The sequence below is a fragment of the Suillus clintonianus genome, assembly GCF_016758775.1.
Source record: "Suillus clintonianus strain FC179 chromosome Unknown DEU56scaffold_51, whole genome shotgun sequence".
Taxonomy (NCBI): Eukaryota; Fungi; Basidiomycota; class Agaricomycetes; order Boletales; family Suillaceae; genus Suillus; species Suillus clintonianus.
In genome coordinates this window covers 15,634-35,217 of record NW_024539275.1, presented here as the reverse complement: position 1 = coordinate 35,217, position 19,584 = coordinate 15,634, and the positions used below count along the sequence as shown (strand labels likewise).

Below are 19,584 nucleotides of genomic sequence, written 5' to 3'. Positions count from 1 at the left end.
GGATTGCCGTGTTAAGATGATCGAGTCGAGACAGAATTATGTCGTAATCTACGTTTCTGCTCTTGACCCCAAAAAGACTGCCATTCCAGTTGAATGACACCACAAGCAGCCCTAATGTCACAGCCTTGAGGAGCTGAGAGAATATGAATTCCATGATGTATCGCATAACTGAAGTTAATGGAAAAGATGGACAACTATGTCTGTTGGTGACTTAGCACAGCCACTCAGACACCCAAGTGAACAGACCAACTCACTCTTGTTGTGCCATTGGACTAGAAGGTGAGGCGAGCTGAGGCACCTCATGGGCATCTAATTGTTGCTTCTCCACTGTGCCTGTTGTATCATGAAGGTGATTCTGAGCAGATAACTGGCATACTCACTTGCTATCAACCAAGGACTTCCTTCTTCCACAAATGACTGATCTTCAAGACGGACTAAGGGCTTGAATTTGGGTCTGAATTTGGGGACTGTGGGGCGCATAGTAAAGGTATAAAGACATCACATTATGACAGATAGTACTTATACCAACCAATTCCTTTGTGAATCACTCAGAAAGTCACACTGCCGTGGGCCTGTGGCAATTCAAAGTGCATTCGTAAGACAAGGTAGTACAAATACACAAACAACGAGGATAATGAACTGGAGACCAAGATGGATGACAATGGACACATTGCTCCAGATTTTGCACCCAACAAAGTGGTTATTACAGCCGGAAGAACAACAAGTTCCATGGGGGCAGTGAAGTTAGCTTTATCCCCCCTTCACTATCACCAGTACAAAGAAACAATATCCCATACAAAATGTTGCCGATGAATCGCTTAAGAAGTTGTTGAAGACGCTAAGACCAGAGAGCAACATAAGGGTTTTCATTAATGTAGCCGAACATAAAACATTGCTAATACACTTGAGCCTCTCTAAGTACCTTTGTCATGCAGTTGAACCCTTGTTGGCCAATCGCTTGTATCTTGCCATAGACTTCGGAAGGACCCACGTGGGATTCCCATCGGGCTGTAATGCTAAAACTCTGCATGCGAAATCCTCATTGAAGGATCCTTTGTCACCCACTGAAATGGCACTCCATACCCCACCGCTGGCAGAATTTTCACGCACCCAGCACGATATTGTCTGGTCTGTGCGATGGATAAAGAGATCACTTGGTTGCACGACTTCGAAAGATGAGAAGCTAGGTGGAGCAGTAATTGGTTGCAGACCAGTCATCTCGAACCATCCATACACCAATGTCGATGTTTTCCTCACAAAGCGCTTTAGATATAGGGCAGTCTCAATAGCCTGCCCAGTTTGTGGAGTCACCATTGGCAGTGAGTGAGGTGAATTGTTCAAAAACAAATCATCATCAACCTAGACATTCGTCAACACTCCAAACTACACAAGGCCAGAGAGTAACTTACATGCCTTGCATCTTCCACTACATTAACACTACGAAAATCATCACTATTCAGATCAATACTTGAATCTGTAACGTTGGATGCATGATCGTCATAGGGTGCTGGTACTGGACAGTTGGATAAGGCAGTGCTTGGAGTGATTCCATTGCCATTACAGGGCCTGTTGAGCCAATGAAGATTAGATATTAGATTACAAAAGCAGAGGTGACATACTGATTTTCAACATATTGCTCACTCTCAATTGGAAAGGAAAACCGCTGTCGAAAAGTTGTCGGAATGGTAGAATGTATCCCAGAAGAAACATCCATCAGCTGCAACACTGTTGTTTTGCCATGCACAATGGGGATTTCAGAGCAGAACTCTGCAGGAATAATCCTCATAGCAATTGAAGCGCTCAAGCTTGGGGAGAGCTCAGACGAAAATTTAACAAACAAGTGCTTACTAATCACTGGTGTTGAAAAATTAACCTCAGCATTTGTCCAAGAACTCGGGTGATCATCAATGTCCAGTAGATTCATTTACAGGCAAGCTACAATATATTTGTGATACACATAATGCAGAGCGTTAATCTAGGGGTACAGAAGAATAGATTTGGATGTGCGTCCATGTAGATGGCCAATCCACATTGATCTGGATGGCGCTCCACATGCCTCCAGATCACAGTCCACAACAGGAAGTATTGCACTTTGTGGTGCGCGTGGTGCTGAAAAGTTAGCTTTATCCCCCCTTTGTTATCGCCAGTACAAAAAAGGAATATCCCACACAAACCATTGTCGAGGAAACGCATAAGTTTGTGTGTAAGGGCTTTGTCGTACAGGCACCGCTTTCGTAGCGAGTTAGCAACTGGCCGGCTGGCAGTCCTGTAAGATCGGCCACATCCTGACACAGGTCTCATAACCCGATGGTGAAGCGACCTCTGCGGGAATGCTAGAATAGAATATCGGCACGCATAAAATTTACGCTCATGTGTCGGGCAAGCAACTCACATAGTCTGTTGGCGTTATCCGACCCGGAAAGACATAAGTTGGTGGCATACCCAGCCTGCCCCAGCCCACCTCCAAATCCGCCCCCACGTCGATGATCTCATGGCCCGCCCATGAATCCTGACAGCTTCGGACCGACTCGCGAGGTCTTGTTCCTGGTTTTTCTGGTTAGCCTCGATTGCTTTCATCCGCCGCGCCCCGAATCTCCGTCATAACAGTACACAGTCCATCATAGTTACCGTCCCGATGATATGTTAGACGTAAGTCTGGCTCTCCAACATGTTCAGATGCCGACAAAGCGATTATTGCTGCCGGAGGAACACCAAGTTCCATGGGGGCGGTGATGCCGCCGGGAGTAATGGGCTGTGACATCTGGGTGTGGAACCTCATTCAGACGTCCAATCACGTCGATGAACCCCTTACCAATACAAAGGTAAGGTGTCTTGCACACACGTCCGCCAGGTCCCACTTTCAAAAGTCACGAGACTCAAACGGTCATTGGATCCAAAACCAGACAACGTGTGGCCCTTCCAAAATCCTCAGCGATAGCGTTGAAAAGGTGATGATTCTCCCTCCTCTTCCTCCGCTGGTGGGCCTCATTTGTAGATGACCAGGGCTCGGGCTTGAATCATAACGACAAAGGAGGCTGATGGAAAATTTGGGCGGACTTGGATGGAACGTATGACGATATAGTGGGATTAGCTGGGTGTTGACATGACTGAGACGGCGTAGTCTATTGGGGCGTTATCTGTGGGATCGCAAGGTGGACGGGGGCAGGGGCAAGGGCGTGTGCCTGATAAATCTCGGCCAGGATAGACTGCAGATGCATGGGGATCGCCCATTTATTACCATCTCCGTCGCCAATCTTCATAGGTCGGCGATGTTGTTGGAATAAGATAGAGTAGGATATTACGATAAGAAAAGGACTGACCTTGTGTGAAGAGAGTGACTGCACTCTGGGCTCTTGAACTAGACAGACATTTACCTGCTGCACCGCCCGCTGTGATCATCCCGAATGGTGGGAGGCAGATTGGTTTCCTCGTATTCCTCCTCTAACCTTGACCTCCGCAGTCTTTGGCGTAACTTTGAGAGACAGCAGAGGGGAGCTTCAGTCTTCAACGTTGTTGGCTCGAGAAATCAGGATGTTTGAAGGAGCGGCAAGGCTCCAGGCGTATTCGCCTTGGAGGTAGAGCCCCATACCGATATAAGGGCTTCTGCTAGCCGGCCTGGACTCTTGCCCACGGTGGTGTCCGCTGGGTCAATCGGGGAAGGAGGTACGGTGGTCTTGTGGGTCTTTCCTTTAGCAGCAGGTTCAGCTTCCCGTCCACAGGTTTCGACGGTAACAAGAGGTGCAGGCTGGGAGGCAGCTGCAGGGGGAGGGTGGAAAGCAGCTGGGAGTGTATGTTGGGAAGTGGCTGTATGGACGTGTTGAGAAATAGCCGAGACAGAGACCTTGGATGCGCTAGAAATGGTCTGTTCTCGCTCGACCTCCCGGATGCTTCGATTAGCCGTGGGTGTTGGTGGCGCATGATGAGAAATGGACGTTGTATTGCTCCTCACGCCACGCTCAGTGGCCATTGGGGTCGGAGGCGAGGGGGTGGCTGCCTCGGAAGTAGATGACTGGGTTGTGACTATGCTTGCCCGGGTACGCTCTTGGACTTCTAGGCATAGTCATCCTCAGAGATGTCCGGTTCATCTTCGTCAACACGATGGCCACTCTCGCTATACACGATAGACGCGGGTCCACTGCAAACGTAGTTAGTAATGTACCGGTCCTATGCGGATTTTCACATACTACTTGGTCGTTCCCTAATCCCAAACTACTTAGCGTGCGTAAAACAAATACACAAGAATCACCCACGTTGTTATTCCATTTTATCCACGCTTTGAATTTGGTGAGACCAAAGTGAATCTCGACGCTCAACACGATCGTCCACTATGTCTTGCCATTCTTGCCAGCGACCGTTCTCTACATGCGCTGTATGATTGACAAGCGTGAGAGTGCGATTGAACGAGACAAGCACATGCTTACTGATAGAGTCGTCCCGGGCTGAAGCCATGCACTTCCGCAAAAACACCGTGGATTCTTTAACCTTCACACACTGCAAATGCACACGTTTGTAAAGTCAGCCCACGTGCCAGTGAAACCACCCAACACATACTCGAGCGAGGATACAATCAAATGCACCGGGCAGTAGCCGAGGACCAGAAGGGAGCTCGCAAAGTCGATCTCTTCGAGACAAGTGCTCCGGATCATTTGGATCGTACTCACGCAAGTACTTCACCCTTCACCCCGTACACAAATCTCGACATCCGGGCCGAAACATGGTGATCGCAGCAGAAGCCAAGTGCGCCATCGGCCGCAGCTTTTGAGCTAAATCGTACGATATCAGAGAGATGAAGCACTGGAATAATCATATGGCCTCTTACGTCGGGCTGTCAGTTCTGTTCACAGTAATCTTCAGTGGAGCGAGGCGTTCCTGTAACTGAATAAAGAGCCACGGGCTAGCCGCGAATCCTCTCACCAACCAGACGGACTACGAAAAGGCGATCATTAAGGCCTCATGGTGGTTAGTGATGAGTAACCCACTTTGATCATCCCTTGTGACGCGTCAACCGGGGCTTTGATTGACGTGATTGCCGCCGGCCGCCTGTATAGAAGGCTCGAAGAACTCTGCCACCTCCGCGCTATCGAAGATTAATATTGTTATCACACTGGATGTTTGTTCGCCTACTTACACATCGAGTTTCAGCTGGCCTCCATGGATGCCGGCTGAGAGATCTTTGTCAAGCGGAGAGCCGAATGGAACGAATTGTAGCTCCTTCTTGTCTCGGAATAGTCGGTTTGTGGTCTCATCAAAGCGTTTCGTGACGTGGTCCATCGAATCGGGAGTGCCATGCTTCGAGCTTTTGAGGTTCTCTGCATTGTACGATAAGATGATGCCTTGGGTACAAAGACTTCGAGGAACTCCCTTGCCCTTCGGCTGATGAAGACTGATCCGGCAAATATACCTTCCGAAGCAAACGATCAGACGCGAAAAGACATTATCTAGCGTGATCAAAGTACCCTGTCAAGGTCGAATGAAGGCCGCCTATCGACCCTCTCGCACCAGAGCGTTAATCCAGGGGTCCGGAAGATGAGATTTAGATGTGCGTCCATGCGGATGGCCAATCCGCATTCATCTGGATGGCGGTCCACATGCCTCCGGATCACAATCCGTAGATGTGGGTCCCCATGCGGATGGCCAATCCGCATTCATCTGGATGGCACTCCACATGCCTCCGGATCACAATCCGCAACAGGAAGTGTTGCGCTTTGTGCTGCGCGTGGTGCTGAAAAGTTAGCTTTATCCCCCCTTTGTTATTGCAAATACAAACAAAAAATATCCCGCACAAAACGTTGCTGATGAATCGCATAAGTTTGAGTTCACGTGCGAAGTCAGATAGCGCTGAAGGACGCGAAGGCATCAGACATACCATTAGGACCGTCCCACAAAGCGGCCACTTGCTTTCCGCAACACTTCGTCCAGACAGAGCGGAAAAATGTTACATAGTGTCAGGAGACAGAATCCTGCACAAGGACCTGTGGCTGCTCCACCGCATAACTGCAAGGAACACGTTAAAAATGTCGGGATTGAAACGGAATGAAATTGAGGCAACAGAAAAACATCAGAAAACAATATAGCACATACACAAAGGAAGTCACGGTGTCATTGGCCATTGGGGAAACAGTTTGTGAGGTTGCCGATGGGGCCAAAGGAGTTTCACGGTGGAGTCGGATCATTCGTCGTCGGCTGGACAATGCTCCACGAGCTCGAGGATGCTGTGCATGTGAGGGAGTAGTGTAGGTGCTAGGGACGATTTTATGAGTGGAAAGATGAGTCAGAATGGAAGATGCGAACCCAGTGACGACGCCGGTGTATGCCTCTAGGATTCCTTCCTGCAGTTACGATATCAAAGTCGAGCTAGCGAGCGATGGTCAGGAATGAACAGACCCAGAAGTCCATAAACCAGCTTACAATGCTATGTTGCACAGAGCCCCGCGTGTCCACAAAAGCACGACAGTACTGATGTCTTGGCATTGCGATTAAGAGCGTTGCTCTGCAGGTTCTCGAGTAAAACGTTCACGAACGCGCTTGTTCCATGCATTACGTTCTAGTCGAATGGGAAATGGGATTCGTTTTGATGAGGTGCTATAAACAAACAACATCATAGACTATAGTGGATCACGTGAGAATTGAAAGTAAGATTGACTTTTCCTCACGTATATGCTACATGTACTCCACACCCTCAACGCAACCGTTCCATAGTCAATCATGCCGCTCTCTACCTCTACCTCTTCGTTCCCATCCATATCAGAGACAGAGCGAGTGAGCCTCAGTTTCGTCGGAGGTAATGACTTCGGATACGCCTGTTAGGAAGCGGATGAGGCTTGGGAGGTAGAGGGGTTGGTCAGTGCTGCGAGACGTGAGGTGCGTGGCAGGTGATGCTAAAATGATATTCTGCGTCCTCTTGTAGTTCTATTAATCACACAGGTTTTCGCCTAGGCGTGGGACTCAGTGGGTAATTACTGCAAGCCCACCTCACTCCACGTTCCTTTTCACCCATGTTGCGCAATCCTCTCGCATTTCTATTGCCATTTCCACGCTTGAAAATGATCGAATCTATCCTGCAGTTTTTCAAGCTTGGCCCGTGGTACCAACGGTCAGGACTGTACTTGATATTCCGCATTCTCCCATTAACTCCGTCATTAACCAGAGCGTTCGATATCCATATCACACGCCACTGGCAAAGCTACTGCCCTCCCTGAAGAGATCTGACCCCGCAACAGTGCTGCGCGCTTGGCCTAGAGGACTGCTCCGTTTGCTACAATGCGGGTCGGAATTAGCAGCATCGGTCTTCGCGGTTCGTGTTGCTTTTTGCGAGGACTTAGCAGACGAACTTAGCAAACGAAACACCTGGCATAGGATTAGCGTTTGTACCGATTAGTATCGTGTCAATTTCAGTCGAAAACGGGCCCGTAACCACAGGAAGAGACCAGATTCCTCGTGACCCTCCCAGTACCTGCAGTTTCCGCTTCGTGTGCATCGGAAGGGTCGTGTGGCGCTCAATTGGACTATTTGTAAGACCACATTCAACCCACGTGGAAAAGGGTGAATCCGCCTAGATGACCTGATCCTGAGGAGTTGGGCCCATGGCATGGCATAACGAGTCGCATAACGAAAGGTGAATGGCAGAACGAGTTCTTGAGGTAGCAGTGGTTCCCGATGTTGTTTCCCGTCGATGATGATTTCGATAGGATGTACCATACCACCTTTTTGATTGACAAAGAGTCTTTCCATCGACAAACACGAGCCGACTGCCTTCGAGACACAATCCAAGGCCTTTGTCTCGGGAGGCATTTGGATATCGCCAACCCGTGTGGTCTAGCCATTTACAAGCAGGGCCGCGCACATCGAAATACTTGTGTGGACCGTGACGCCCCCAGGTGAAGTTGCGCTGGGGAGCTGTTGTAAGGGAGACTGGTCGAGGCGTCCTAACAAACATAGTACGACACATTGAACCAAGTCACAGTGCAATACTAACGCGGAGACTTCCAGCCGCAGATAGCATCACACCTTTGCATCCCAACCAGAACATAAACGACCGAGGCCAAGGAGTTCCAGTTCAATACTAACGCAGAGACTTCCAGCCGCAGAGAGTATTTCACCGTTGCATCCCTAACCAGAATCCCAAAGAACATTGTAGGCCCTTATAAAGTTCAGGATTGATACTGACGCGGAGACTTCCAGCCGCAGACAATATCGCACCGTCACAGTCATTAGGGCAAAGGAGTTTGGGCTTGATACTGACGCGGAGACTTCCTGCCGCAGACAATATCGCACCGTCGCAGTCATTAGGGCAAAGGAGTTTGGGCTTGATACTGACGCGGAGACTTCCTGCCGCAGACAATATCGCACCGTCGCAGTCATTAGGGCAAAGGAGTTTGGGCTTGATACTGACGCGGAGACTTCCTGCCGCAGACAATATCGCACCGTCGCAGTCATTAGGGCAAAGGAGTTTGGGCTTGATACTGACGCGGAGACTTCCTGCCGCAGACCGCATCTCACTCGCAATCCCTAACCAAAGTGCGAGGATGACACTTTGGCAAAATTTTATCGTCACACTGTCACGGTATGTCACATGCTGAATTCTTCTCACGGAGTCTCACCCCACTGGGAGGCTGAACAAGATTTTGACCACTATCATCCATGGCGCTCACAAGGAGGGGCCATCGCCAGAGGCCCGGCGTGGCAGTCCACGCTCTGCGAGCAATACTCATTTCTCATTTCTCTGGCGTTTGTTGGCTGACACGTATCAGGGAGAGCGAAACTACGACATGCAAGTCGTCTGCAAAGCTACCCAGAACCCATCCGTTCACTTGTTCGGCGTAGGAACGCTTGTTTATTCTCGCCTGAGTCCTCCTGACGGAACTTATTGCCATGGGCATGAAGCATTCTGATGAACGAGTCGCACCGTGGAGTTCTGCGACGTGAAACCAATTGAGTTGGCCTGCGGAGCACAAGAGGTACGCGCCATCCACGTTTACTGTTCAAATCATTCGCGGTGTTTCCCCAGGCTGCCGAACACGACAAAGGCGAATGGGGCCTGGCCGTGGATGCGGGCGCTTGTCTCAACTACCCTCAATCAGATCGACAGCTACCTCGCATCAGGAAGCCGGCACAGACGGCAAAATTATGGCTCTTGGCAAAAATTTCAATACGTGTTTGCATTGGTCACATTTCATTCCTGTCTTTTTCGTCGTGTACACGTCATGTTTCGCTAATACTACTGAGTAGCCAGTTCACGTCGGTGCCCATGCAGAATGTAAGAGAGACGTTGATTGCTGCGAGACGGTAAGCAGTGTTCCAGAATCACACGAATAAACTCATACCCCAACCAAGGATTCCTGCAATGCCGATGGCGCTGACCTGGAATGCACTCAGTATTTTAGATAAATGTGGGACTCGAGGCTTACGATGGCCCACGGAACCGCAGTAGCAGCATTCGATGATTCCTCGCTAATATGCACACTCGAGTCAAAGGAGGTGTTCGCCTTTGGGGTAGCAGCAGGAAGGCCGATGATAACGGCGAGACATAAACTACCCGGAGTAATTCAGCATCTCGAGTGAGCCTGCGCGATTTCAGCCCACAAACCAGACGTTAAGCACAACATAAACTGTTGGCAGTCTTGCGAGAACAGCAGTTCCCAAGCAGCATATCACTGCGTGTGACAGGACTATTGCAACGTAGACTCCGCTAGATATTCGATATTATGAGCAGGTTGATCGACTGAATCGGTGTCTTGAATTACACACAAAGTTTGCGCACTCGTTGCGGTGAAAGTTTGGCCTGAGCCAATGGATACAGCAGCCATTGCTATGCAGACTTACACCCGACAATCCATGCAAACAAGTTTCTACACCGCGGAGATGACAAAGAGTGCGTCCAGCCTGGCAGAAGTATAACTGTAGTTCATCCATGTCACTGGAGGCTACCACGTCAACAAAGAGAAAAACAGACTCACGCCTCCAGATGTTGGCGCTGCAGAACCCAATTCTGCCATCGATATTCCTACACAGAGAATAAACAAACTCGCAACTGCCCACTATAGGCAAACGGGTATGGGATATCAACAAACAAGCATGACATCCATCAGCATAATTCGCTCATGGAGATACCCGAAGCAAGCATGTACACCCCAGACCATTGAGACTGGTCCACCATTAGGCATGGCGTAAAACAGAACAGAACTGTGCAGAACAGCGAGATAAATTGCGCCCTTGGAAGGCGAAGAAAAGCACGACGTACACAATTGAGGGAAGTAAGCCAATGATACTGAAAGTTATGCCAAAGACCTATGGTAGTCTTCACCATCAGTTCTCCCATCGCTAAACATAGCAGCGCTGATAATACCTCTAAGGGTGTGCCCAGTAAGCTTCACAGGTGCCTCGAACCTCAAACAAGCCCTCTCTTAACCTCAGCAGCAATCTCATCCACCAATGCCAGGTGCAAATTACCCGTCCGTCTGTCCTGCCTTCCTCATTGCGCTTCCTTCGTCTATACCTTGCCAAATTCCTGTCCGAACCGCCGCCGGATGTTTTTTGCGAGCAAAACCCAGTTTGGATACCGATCCGTGTGAGCGAGTCAACGGTCAGAGTATGCTGCGTTCATTAAAAATAAAATAAACAGGGTTGGGATCGCGGATGGTTGAGAGAAGCCCTTTGTGTTAGGTTGGAGAGCAGGGATCACAATCTAGTGGAGTGTGTGAGTATAGAGTTTGGTATCAGCGACACGACGGCACAAGACAGACCTTGCGATCCGATGTGCTCGGGCCATTGAAGATGCGTTGACAACCTGCAAGGTTATGGGGACGGTGTTGCGTATAAACAACTAAATCCTTCGGTGCATGCCATTATCGTCCTTCACTCTTTCGTCACTACACCTTCGACACACGGAGAAAATTGGATCACAGCTTGATAGAGATTGATCCCTATGCGTCTCACGGACACTAAAAGAAGTTATGGTCCAACTCCTCAGCAAGCCGTACTATTGCTGGAGTTCCGAGAGATTGTCGTGTTTTGGGAGGAGTTGAGACTCGAGAGGATGCGATAAAGAAAGGGTGATGGGTCGACGGCAGTGGCGTTCGCTGTCGTCTGCTAGCGACGGGACTGGTTTTTGACTGAATAGATTACAGTCGAAGGAGAAAAACAGAAACTTACGAGTGTGTAGTGTAGAGCTCAGACAACGGGCGAGTATTTTGGATAAAAATCAAGGAAGAGATTCGAGCAACACAAAGTTTACCATTGCAATGAACGGGCTCTGAAAAGAACTGGGCTGGTTCTGTGACTCGGATATCGGGAGGTTATCGGATGCGGAGAAGTATTAATATAGAGGGAACAAAGCGAGAACACATGCTAACCTCTGCTGCTCAGCGCTCAGCCATCACCCTAGGCCGTGCAATTACAACTCCTTACGTTGGTCAGACTGCGACTGGCGGTTCCATCTCGTCGAGTCACGCGCTCATCTATGTATCAATACCAGAAAATCATGCAGACGGTGCGCGGTCCCCACAACTAATACCACCTCCACAACGTCCCAACCCTTGTTCTAATTCCCACCATGCCTCATGCCCTCATCTAACAATCTAACACAGTGACGCTCTTGGTGAATACGAGCTCACCGATAGCGCGCTCGACGATCCTTTCTATCCTTATGGTCGGCCCTCGAGCATGTCAGTACACCTCGTGTTTATATTATTTTGAGCGGTCTAGCTGACGTGACTTCAGATATTTTCTTTGGACTTAATTATGTCCGCTTCCTGAGCATCGTATCTCATCTTCGTCATCGTCTTGGACGTCGAAGCTGTCGCGTTTGAAGCTGCCAAGCAAAGCGGCAACGTCTGATCGTTTTACTGACATCGCAAAACGCATCGCAAAACTCGCATGCGGGAAGAAGTACCACGACGATGTTTCGAGACGTGGACCCCGGTGTATTTTATATCCCGTTACTTTATGTTACTTTATCATTCAGGTGTTACAAAGCACGCTAATTGTACATTTAATCAAAAGGTGGATGGGCAGTATTGGTCCTCGACGTTCAACGTTGATGAATCACATCAGACCAATGCAACAAAGCTGACTTTCTTTAACAATCAGAATTATTCTATAAAGGCATGCGCGCGGTAGCTATGACCTGACAAAGGATGAGATCTTTTTGATGATTATATCCTCATTGGCGGGTTTAAATGTTATATAGTGATACAGCCATTGCATTGTATGCCTTGGTGACCCAGAATTCCCAGGTGGTGTGACCACGTCCTTTATAACACAAGGCTGATGGGTTGGGTATAGTATTGCGTCTCACCTATCTTCATCATCAACTTTGACATGCCAGCCAATCGAGCGTTGGATGATCGCAAAAAACAGCGTGTTGGGCTGCATGATCCAACTAGAGCATGGCATCATTCACTGTTGACTCCCCTCAAACGTGTCTTTCACCGTCAGAGTCCTGATGTCCCTAATAATTCTGGCCTCTTCTCTTTGCCTGACAGCCCTTCTCCGGATGTAACAGCCAATTTGGTAGGTATTTTTGTATGCAATGTACCAGCTTCTCCATCTGAATGTATCCAGCCTGCCAGTGTCAATAATACCGAACCTGAGGCCAATATACAAGGATTTATTGCTGACATCAACGACAGCAGAACGACAGCAGAGGTATATCAATATATAGTATTGGAGCTCATTTTCTAATCAGAATATAACATAGTCTGATGCGTCACAGGCTGGGGAGACAGATAAGGAGCTCCCCACACTAGGCAGAGAGTCTGAAGCTCAGGCGGACCCATTGCCCCTCATTGCCGAGCTCTCTCCATCGGACAAGCCATCAGCCACTGATGTGGTACATATAGTAGAGGATGTTGATGAAGAAGACGTAGTCCCTGCAGATCGACAAATGGTGCGCTATCTTTATCGCCATCTTCATCACATATTCTGTTTGATGTCTCACCCCCTTTCACTAGACTACGCATCTGAATCCTCCCCAAGCTCCTGATAGTGTGGATCTGGAGGAGAATTTAGCTGAAGAAGACGTGGACCTTAGAGAGGATCTTGGTGAAGAAGACATGTTCCTTGGGGATGATTACGTAGATCAGCAAATGGTACGCTACAATCTTCATCACATATTCTGTTTGATGTCTCACCCCCTTCCATTAGACTAGGAATCCGGATCCTCCCCAGGCTACTGATAACGTGGATCCAGAGCAAAATTTAGCTGAAGAAGATGTGGACCTTAGAGAGGATCTTCGTGAAGAAGACATGTTTCTTGGGGATGATTACGTAGATCAGCAAATGGTACGCTACAATCTTCATCACATATTCTGTTTGATGTCTCACCCCCTTCCATTAGACTAGGAATCCAGATCCTCCCCAGGCTACTGATAGCGTGGATCTGGAGGAAAATTTAGCTGAAGAAGACGTGGACCTTAGAGAGGATCTTCGTGAAGAAGACATGTTTCTTGGGGATGATTACGTAGATCAGCAAATGGTATGCTACAATCTTCATCACATATTCTGTTTGATGTCTCACCCCCTTCCATTAGACTAGGAATCCGGATCCTCCCCAGGCTACTGATAGCGTGGATCTGGAGGAAAATTTAGCTGAAGAAGACGTGGACCTTAGAGAGGATCTTCGTGAAGAAGACATGTTTCTTGGGGATGACTACGTAGATCAGCAAATGGTATGCTACAATCTTCATCACCTGAGATGCTTTTTGATCTCTCACCCCCTTTCACTAGACCACAGATCGGAATCTTGGTGAAAAAGACATGTTCTTTGGAGATGATCAAACAGATCAGCCAATTGTACGCCATTGTTTTTATTACAGATTCTTTTCGATTTCTCACCACCTTCCACTAGACTTCAGATCATGATATGGATCAACAGTCATGGGCCACCAGAAAGGATATTGATCGTGTACTCTGTGCAGTCATGGAAACACGTGCTGACGTGGCAACTCTTCGGCGCTTTGTGCGGCTCCAGAACAATTCTGTATCTCCAAATGCATCAACATCCAGTGTCCCATCTGCTGTGAATCCATGTACTGTAGTGCATGAGCAACCTGTCAATCGTGTCATTACCCCTCCCAGTAGGTCTAGCCGCTATCGGCCTGCTAGGGACATAATTTTAAAGGTATGAGATCACTTCAGCATCTGACGGTTGTAGGTGTTAATGTTTGCATTACACAGAGGGAAGTCCGTGAGCATGCTATGCATATGCTTGGTCGTGAGACCAAGAATGACCTTCTACCTCCCCCCCCTGACGGAACAGAAATTGCACGGTTTGTGATGGCAAAACAAGGTGGGCCAACTGCTGAGAACTTTCGACTGGAATTTGGCAAAACACACCTTAGTCCCTGGAACAAGAAAGCAGCCAAAGTCTTTGCTCGGAGTTTTATTGAATCGGGCCTATACACCAGTGATGATAAGAACGCTGTTGAGACAGCATTCCGAATCCACATCAAAACTCTCTGCTTGCACTACCAGGCACAGGTCCGAACTGCCAATGCAATGCCCCCTACTCAACGAACTATTGACAACCGCCAAGCTGCTGCTCGAAGGGCTCGCCGGAAAACTGTGCGTGCCTTATACTCTGTGATTTACCTTGTTGCATTTTGACACTGTTCTTCTGCTAGCTTCTTGACCATCGTATCACTGCAGCCTATTGCCACGAGGACCTTGTCGGTTACAGAAATATCATTCGCGACATGGGACCAGATGGCATGAGTGGTGACGAGTCTGACACTCGTGATGGCCTCAAGCGTTACGTCATATTTCTGGATGAGTGGCGTAATCCTGAAGTGGCCACATGGATTCGTGTATTTGATCGTGTCTTCATGACTACTAAATTCAACCAGGTAAATCGACCTAAGCGTGGTAATTGGCCTCGTATTAGGGTCCCCACCACCCAGCGTAATGCTATACGTTCTGGTAACCCTGTGCCAGGCCTTCCACGCAACTTCTACAACGAAGAGTGGTTGAGTACATTGGATGTAGATGAACTGGAAGCGCTCAATGTTCAACAGCCCATAAGCCTTGTTCATTCTCAAGAGGTCCTCTGGTGAGTTTACCATATTTCTAATTAGTCTGCACACTCCGATTGACATTGGTTTTACAGTATTGCACAAAGATATGCCGCAGTCACCGGTCGCAATACTGAACCAACCTCACCATAACATTAAAATGCCTCCACTGGGTATGGAGGATTTTGTATCTACTGTATTGTACTTCCAATAGTTGCACTACTATCAAAGCGCAAAATGTTCACATCAGGAAAAATACACTTGGCTACAGGGTGCTATATAGTCAGTGCCTACTATATGCAGCTATATAGCCACACGGTTAACTATATAGCGCTATGGCAACTCCTGTAGCTCGTTGTAGCAACCAACTACAGGTGCTACAGGCAGCTACAGGTGCTACGAGTTGCTACATGTACTACAGGGTGCAATAGAAATAGTGCTAGTATCTGCTCGTTCGAGCTACATGTAGCTACACGCTGCTACATGTAGCTCCCACAATACCAATCACACCACTAACCGTAAATCAACGAAATTGAATTAATTCAAGGTGCCATAGCGCACGAGCATGCATACAATACTTGAGATGCAGTCGCCTCCTAAAGGGTCAATCATCATCCACTTCTACACCTTCACGATCCCCCTTTCGCGCTGCTCGAATCTCGTGCCAACAATTTGTTCCGCCAGATATCGTAGATCGCCCCTAGTAGACACGGTCAGGAAAAGAAATGGCCGTTGCTGGACTAACTCACCTGTGATATCCTCGATTTCTTCTTCGCATATTCGAAAAGCCCGTCTCGGAAGAATATGATCTGCATGATGGGTGCACTGGCAGTCGATTGACGAGACCATTCTGAAGAGGGCATGTTGGTCAAATCCTAAGCGTAAAGAAGATGCAATGGAACTCACATATTTATTGTCCTCGCAGCAAACTGGCTCCTGGTGTCGAACTATGGACCAAACACCTCTGAACGCGATCGGGAGGTTTGGTTTGCGTTCGAACCAGGTTCAAGAGGTGTTGCGTCGACAATGCCCACCACGAACACCATGCGCAAATGGCCAGTGCACATCATTACAAAGTCAAACACCACGAACGCGGAGAGCGACAAGATTGTCGCACGACAACCGCTGGTTCGCTGTGAAGAAAAGGAATAACCAGAAGATACCAACAGGCTGCCAAGATTCGGGAAGAAGTGCAAGGGAGCTGGCTTAGCTGGCCGTGGCGTCACCAGCCACAGGTAAGGGGAATAATATTGGCGGTGGTATCAACTTGGATATCTGTGTATGCCGGCAAGGAGAAATTGGCTGGATACCGAGAGAATTCAGTGGGAATTGAGGCATTGTAGTTCCCAGTGGCGGCAACCAGATTCGACGCGCGTTTCTTGTAACCGCAAGCGAGGCACTGCTTATGGTCGTCGCACCGCAGCAGCAGCCTCGTCTCAATCATGGCAGGGACATCAGCCGTTTAATGAGTCGACGTGAGCGCAGCAAGAACGTCACGAATCACATTGTGGGTGGGAAGGCAGCGACGATTGTTGGGGTGTGGTCGTGGGCTTGCCGCCGAATAGAGAAGCGAAGGGCATAGAAACGGACCTGAATAGGTGTCCCCGCAGACAAGAAAGTGTGACCACTTGAGTGTTTTCACGGGATAAAACATCGCGTGGTGTCCTGGAGGCCATGTCGTCGGGTGAAGGAATATTTGCTGAGGTGAAAAATGCGAGTTGAACATTTGAACTGAAAAGGGTCACGTGGTCTCGACACTGTTTGAGTCAACGAAGGTTAATGGTTCGTGTTTTTTATACTACTCCTTTGTAACACTACACTAATGTTTGATTGTAAATTTCGGGGTATCGTGTTGCACAAGTCCGTGTCCTCTTGACGCTGACAAGTTATGCTGCGGCTGCCTTATTTCGCATACCTGCCAAGTCTGACGCGTGACGTACGTACTACGGGTGCACCTGTAGCTGCCTGTAGCGCCTAGTGGTAGCTCCTGTAGCTACCTGTAGCACGGTGTTTGCCTTTGTAACTCCTGTAGCTGCACGTAGCGTGGCTTTACGCTATATAGCACTATATTCAGTCTCATGCTGATCATTAGTGCGTTGAATGGTGGACATCTCTATCATGAGTCATGATGAACCTACAGGTTGCCAATGTCATGTCGGAGTCCGTGTGGTTCATCACTGTTTGATGGTTTCGCATATCACAATCTGACATCTCCCAACAGAGTTGGATTTATTTGTATAATTACATACATTGTTAAGTGTACAACATGAACGTTAACGAACTTGTCCTGCCGAAAAGAATGCATCCCACACAGCATCAATGTTGCCTGCAAGTTGATCAATGCCCTGTGGGGTACGACACGCCACCCTTGGCATCAAATCCTGAGATAACTTGCTAATATCATCCAAAAGCTGCTGGACGACAAAGGCGGGGATGGGTTTGGAGGAAATGTTGCTGCGGCACTTGGGGCATCTATACTCTGGCAGAGGAAGCTGATGAAACATCATATCCCGAATGGATCTTCCAATGCACATAATCTCATGCTCAGTGACAGCATTGTCAGTGACAGTTGGGCGATTTGAGTCGAGACGATGTTCCACATGATCACAGAAGTTCATGCGCAGAGCCTTTGCTAGACATGCAACACAAAAGGTATGCCCGCAATCCTTAAGACTAAAGAGATCATTAGATGTGATAATGATCACGATGGAGAATACTGACGTATAGGGACGCACAAGAACATCAGTGCAAACATCACACCTCATGCTATCCTCGAGTGTTGAAATGATCTTTCAAACGAATCAAGTTAGCATGATACTAACATATATTGTGATGAATCTTCCAACCTTTGGGACACTGGCCCTCATGTGGTCACATTCTGCCCGTGCAGCGGCAAGTTCTGTTGTCAAAGATGAACACGCATCTATCTGCAGCATCCGTCCCCATCAGCAATGTTACGTAGGTTATAGGGTGGGGCCTTACTAAAACTCCGATTAACGGTATATCCGAGTCAGAATCTTCTTGAGTTTTATTGAGACACCCGTCAGATGTTTGAGACGGACCGCATTTCCAGACAAGGACGGCATCCCCATCATCCATAGTATCTACACACTGCGTATCACTGGCTGCATGAGGACGCAGGCAATCCGCATGCATATTAAGGTGTCTGTGAAGAGTGATCAGGAGAAGGAGCCACTGGCAAGTCAGCGCCTGCAGGTTGCTACGTTTCATAGCAAGGAGGTCCCAGGGGCTTATATAGGCTTGATAGAATGGATATCATGTCTTTGTGTAGAATACTAGTGCATGCTTTGTTGCATCACAAACCATTAATCAATAGCAGCAGGTAACTGTCCGTCTGCGGTCAAAGCCGAGCGGCATAGAGGGGCAATTGAAACAGGCACCTGGAGGACTCAGCGGGATTTCAACACAACTTGAAAGTCGTCCTTTGTTCGGTACTGCCGAACGTGCTCTTCTTCGGAAATGATTACCGCTTTGTGAGACACTGCTAATGGTATTTCTGATCCGGGCCTTCGCGTCTTTCTGACTCTTTCAGCCATAGCTGACTTCGCATAGGAACTAAGTCGAGGCGTTACTTGCATAGACCTATGTCGAAGACTCGGAGGGCACGTAGAGGTACTCGAAGCCGGCGTATTCTGCAGCGACATCCTCACAGACTTCAGGATCGTGCCCGCAGCCGTGCAACACGTAAACTTCCTCTCACAGTGCAACTCACCCCAGACTTACCTCTAACATATCATCTCGACGACTACGATCTCCTCAACAACCTCATCAGGCGAGCAGCGCGATCTCCCAGTGTGCAGACTGCCCTTGTGCGTTCGCAGCTTCCAATGGACCCGCGTCAAGGACGTGTGTGCAGCTGGCATAGCACCCTCGTCGCCGGATTTCTTCTTTGGTGACCTCAGTGATAGGTCTATATTGTGTGCATCTTTTTTAATACCACATCAAGACTGGGACTAGATTCCATCACTAGGACAGCTCGAGGCGATGGTCACATGCGCGGCGAAGCCAAAGGCATGTTTCCGACTCTGTTTGAAAACACGGTCATGAGGAATCTGGTCTCTTCCTGTGGTTACGGGCCCATTTTCGTCTGAAATTGACACGATACTAATCGGTACAAACGCTAATCCTATGCCAGGTGTTTCGTTTGCTAAGTTCGTCTGCTAAGTCCTCGCAAAAAGCAACACGAACCGCGAAGACCGATGCTGCTAATTCCGACCCGCATTGTAGCAAACGGAGCAGTCCTCTAGGCCAAGCGCGCAGCACTGTTGCGGGGTCAGATCTCTTCAGGGAGGGCAGTAGCTTTGCCAGTGGCGTGTGATATGGATATCGAACGCTCTGGTTAATGACGGAGTTAATGGGAGAATGCGGAATATCAAGTACAGTCCTGACCGTTGGTACCACGGGCCAAGCTTGAAAAACTGCAGGATAGATTCGATCATTTTCAAGCGTGGAAATGGCAATAGAAATGCGAGAGGATTGCGCAACATGGGTGAAAAGGAACGTGGAGTGAGGTGGGCTTGCAGTAATTACCCACTGAGTCCCACGCCTAGGCGAA

General features: G+C 48.6%; 6 protein-coding genes across 6 annotated transcripts; 1 reads left to right on the top strand and 5 right to left on the bottom strand.

The window, feature by feature from the left end:
- Window positions 1-927: 927 nt before the first annotated feature.
- DEU56DRAFT_757324 (uncharacterized protein) lies at window positions 928-2,761 on the bottom strand (the record flags this gene model as incomplete). The annotated part of the gene is given in 7 exon segments (XM_041350116.1): window positions 928-1,359; window positions 1,410-1,426; window positions 1,469-1,566; window positions 1,620-1,767; window positions 2,175-2,322; window positions 2,443-2,593; window positions 2,613-2,761. The coding sequence occupies 7 exon segments, from the start codon at window positions 2,759-2,761 to the stop codon at window positions 928-930; spliced, it is 1,143 nt and encodes a 380-aa protein (XP_041206888.1).
- Window positions 2,762-3,526: 765 nt separating this feature from the next.
- Window positions 3,527-5,549, bottom strand: DEU56DRAFT_952549 (uncharacterized protein; the record flags this gene model as incomplete). The annotated part of the gene is made up of 10 exons (XM_041359171.1): window positions 3,527-4,050; window positions 4,422-4,491; window positions 4,552-4,621; window positions 4,662-4,763; window positions 4,820-4,869; window positions 4,919-4,950; window positions 5,007-5,077; window positions 5,129-5,309; window positions 5,359-5,401; window positions 5,457-5,549. 10 exons carry the CDS (start codon window positions 5,547-5,549, stop codon window positions 3,527-3,529), a joined length of 1,236 nt encoding a protein of 411 aa, XP_041206887.1.
- A 3,668-nt stretch (window positions 5,550-9,217) lies between these two features.
- Window positions 9,218-10,163, bottom strand: DEU56DRAFT_952544 (uncharacterized protein; the record flags this gene model as incomplete). The annotated part of the gene is made up of 7 exons (XM_041359170.1): window positions 9,218-9,360; window positions 9,408-9,531; window positions 9,587-9,688; window positions 9,748-9,781; window positions 9,823-9,848; window positions 9,957-10,003; window positions 10,071-10,163. The coding sequence occupies 7 exons, from the start codon at window positions 10,161-10,163 to the stop codon at window positions 9,304-9,306; spliced, it is 483 nt and encodes a 160-aa protein (XP_041206886.1). The 3' UTR covers window positions 9,218-9,303.
- A 3,958-nt stretch (window positions 10,164-14,121) lies between these two features.
- DEU56DRAFT_739579 (uncharacterized protein) lies at window positions 14,122-15,050 on the top strand (the record flags this gene model as incomplete). Its single annotated transcript, XM_041348744.1, has 2 exons — window positions 14,122-14,562; window positions 14,622-15,050. 2 exons carry the CDS (start codon window positions 14,122-14,124, stop codon window positions 15,048-15,050), a joined length of 870 nt encoding a protein of 289 aa, XP_041206885.1.
- Window positions 15,051-15,612: 562 nt separating this feature from the next.
- Window positions 15,613-16,452, bottom strand: DEU56DRAFT_757320 (uncharacterized protein; the record flags this gene model as incomplete). The annotated part of the gene is made up of 4 exons (XM_041350115.1): window positions 15,613-15,708; window positions 15,758-15,883; window positions 15,971-16,141; window positions 16,276-16,452. The coding sequence occupies 4 exons, from the start codon at window positions 16,450-16,452 to the stop codon at window positions 15,613-15,615; spliced, it is 570 nt and encodes a 189-aa protein (XP_041206884.1).
- Window positions 16,453-17,281: 829 nt separating this feature from the next.
- DEU56DRAFT_757319 (uncharacterized protein) lies at window positions 17,282-18,107 on the bottom strand (the record flags this gene model as incomplete). The annotated part of the gene is made up of 4 exons (XM_041350114.1): window positions 17,282-17,681; window positions 17,769-17,797; window positions 17,831-17,935; window positions 17,991-18,107. 4 exons carry the CDS (start codon window positions 18,105-18,107, stop codon window positions 17,282-17,284), a joined length of 651 nt encoding a protein of 216 aa, XP_041206883.1.
- Between the last annotated feature and the right edge of the window lie 1,477 nt (window positions 18,108-19,584).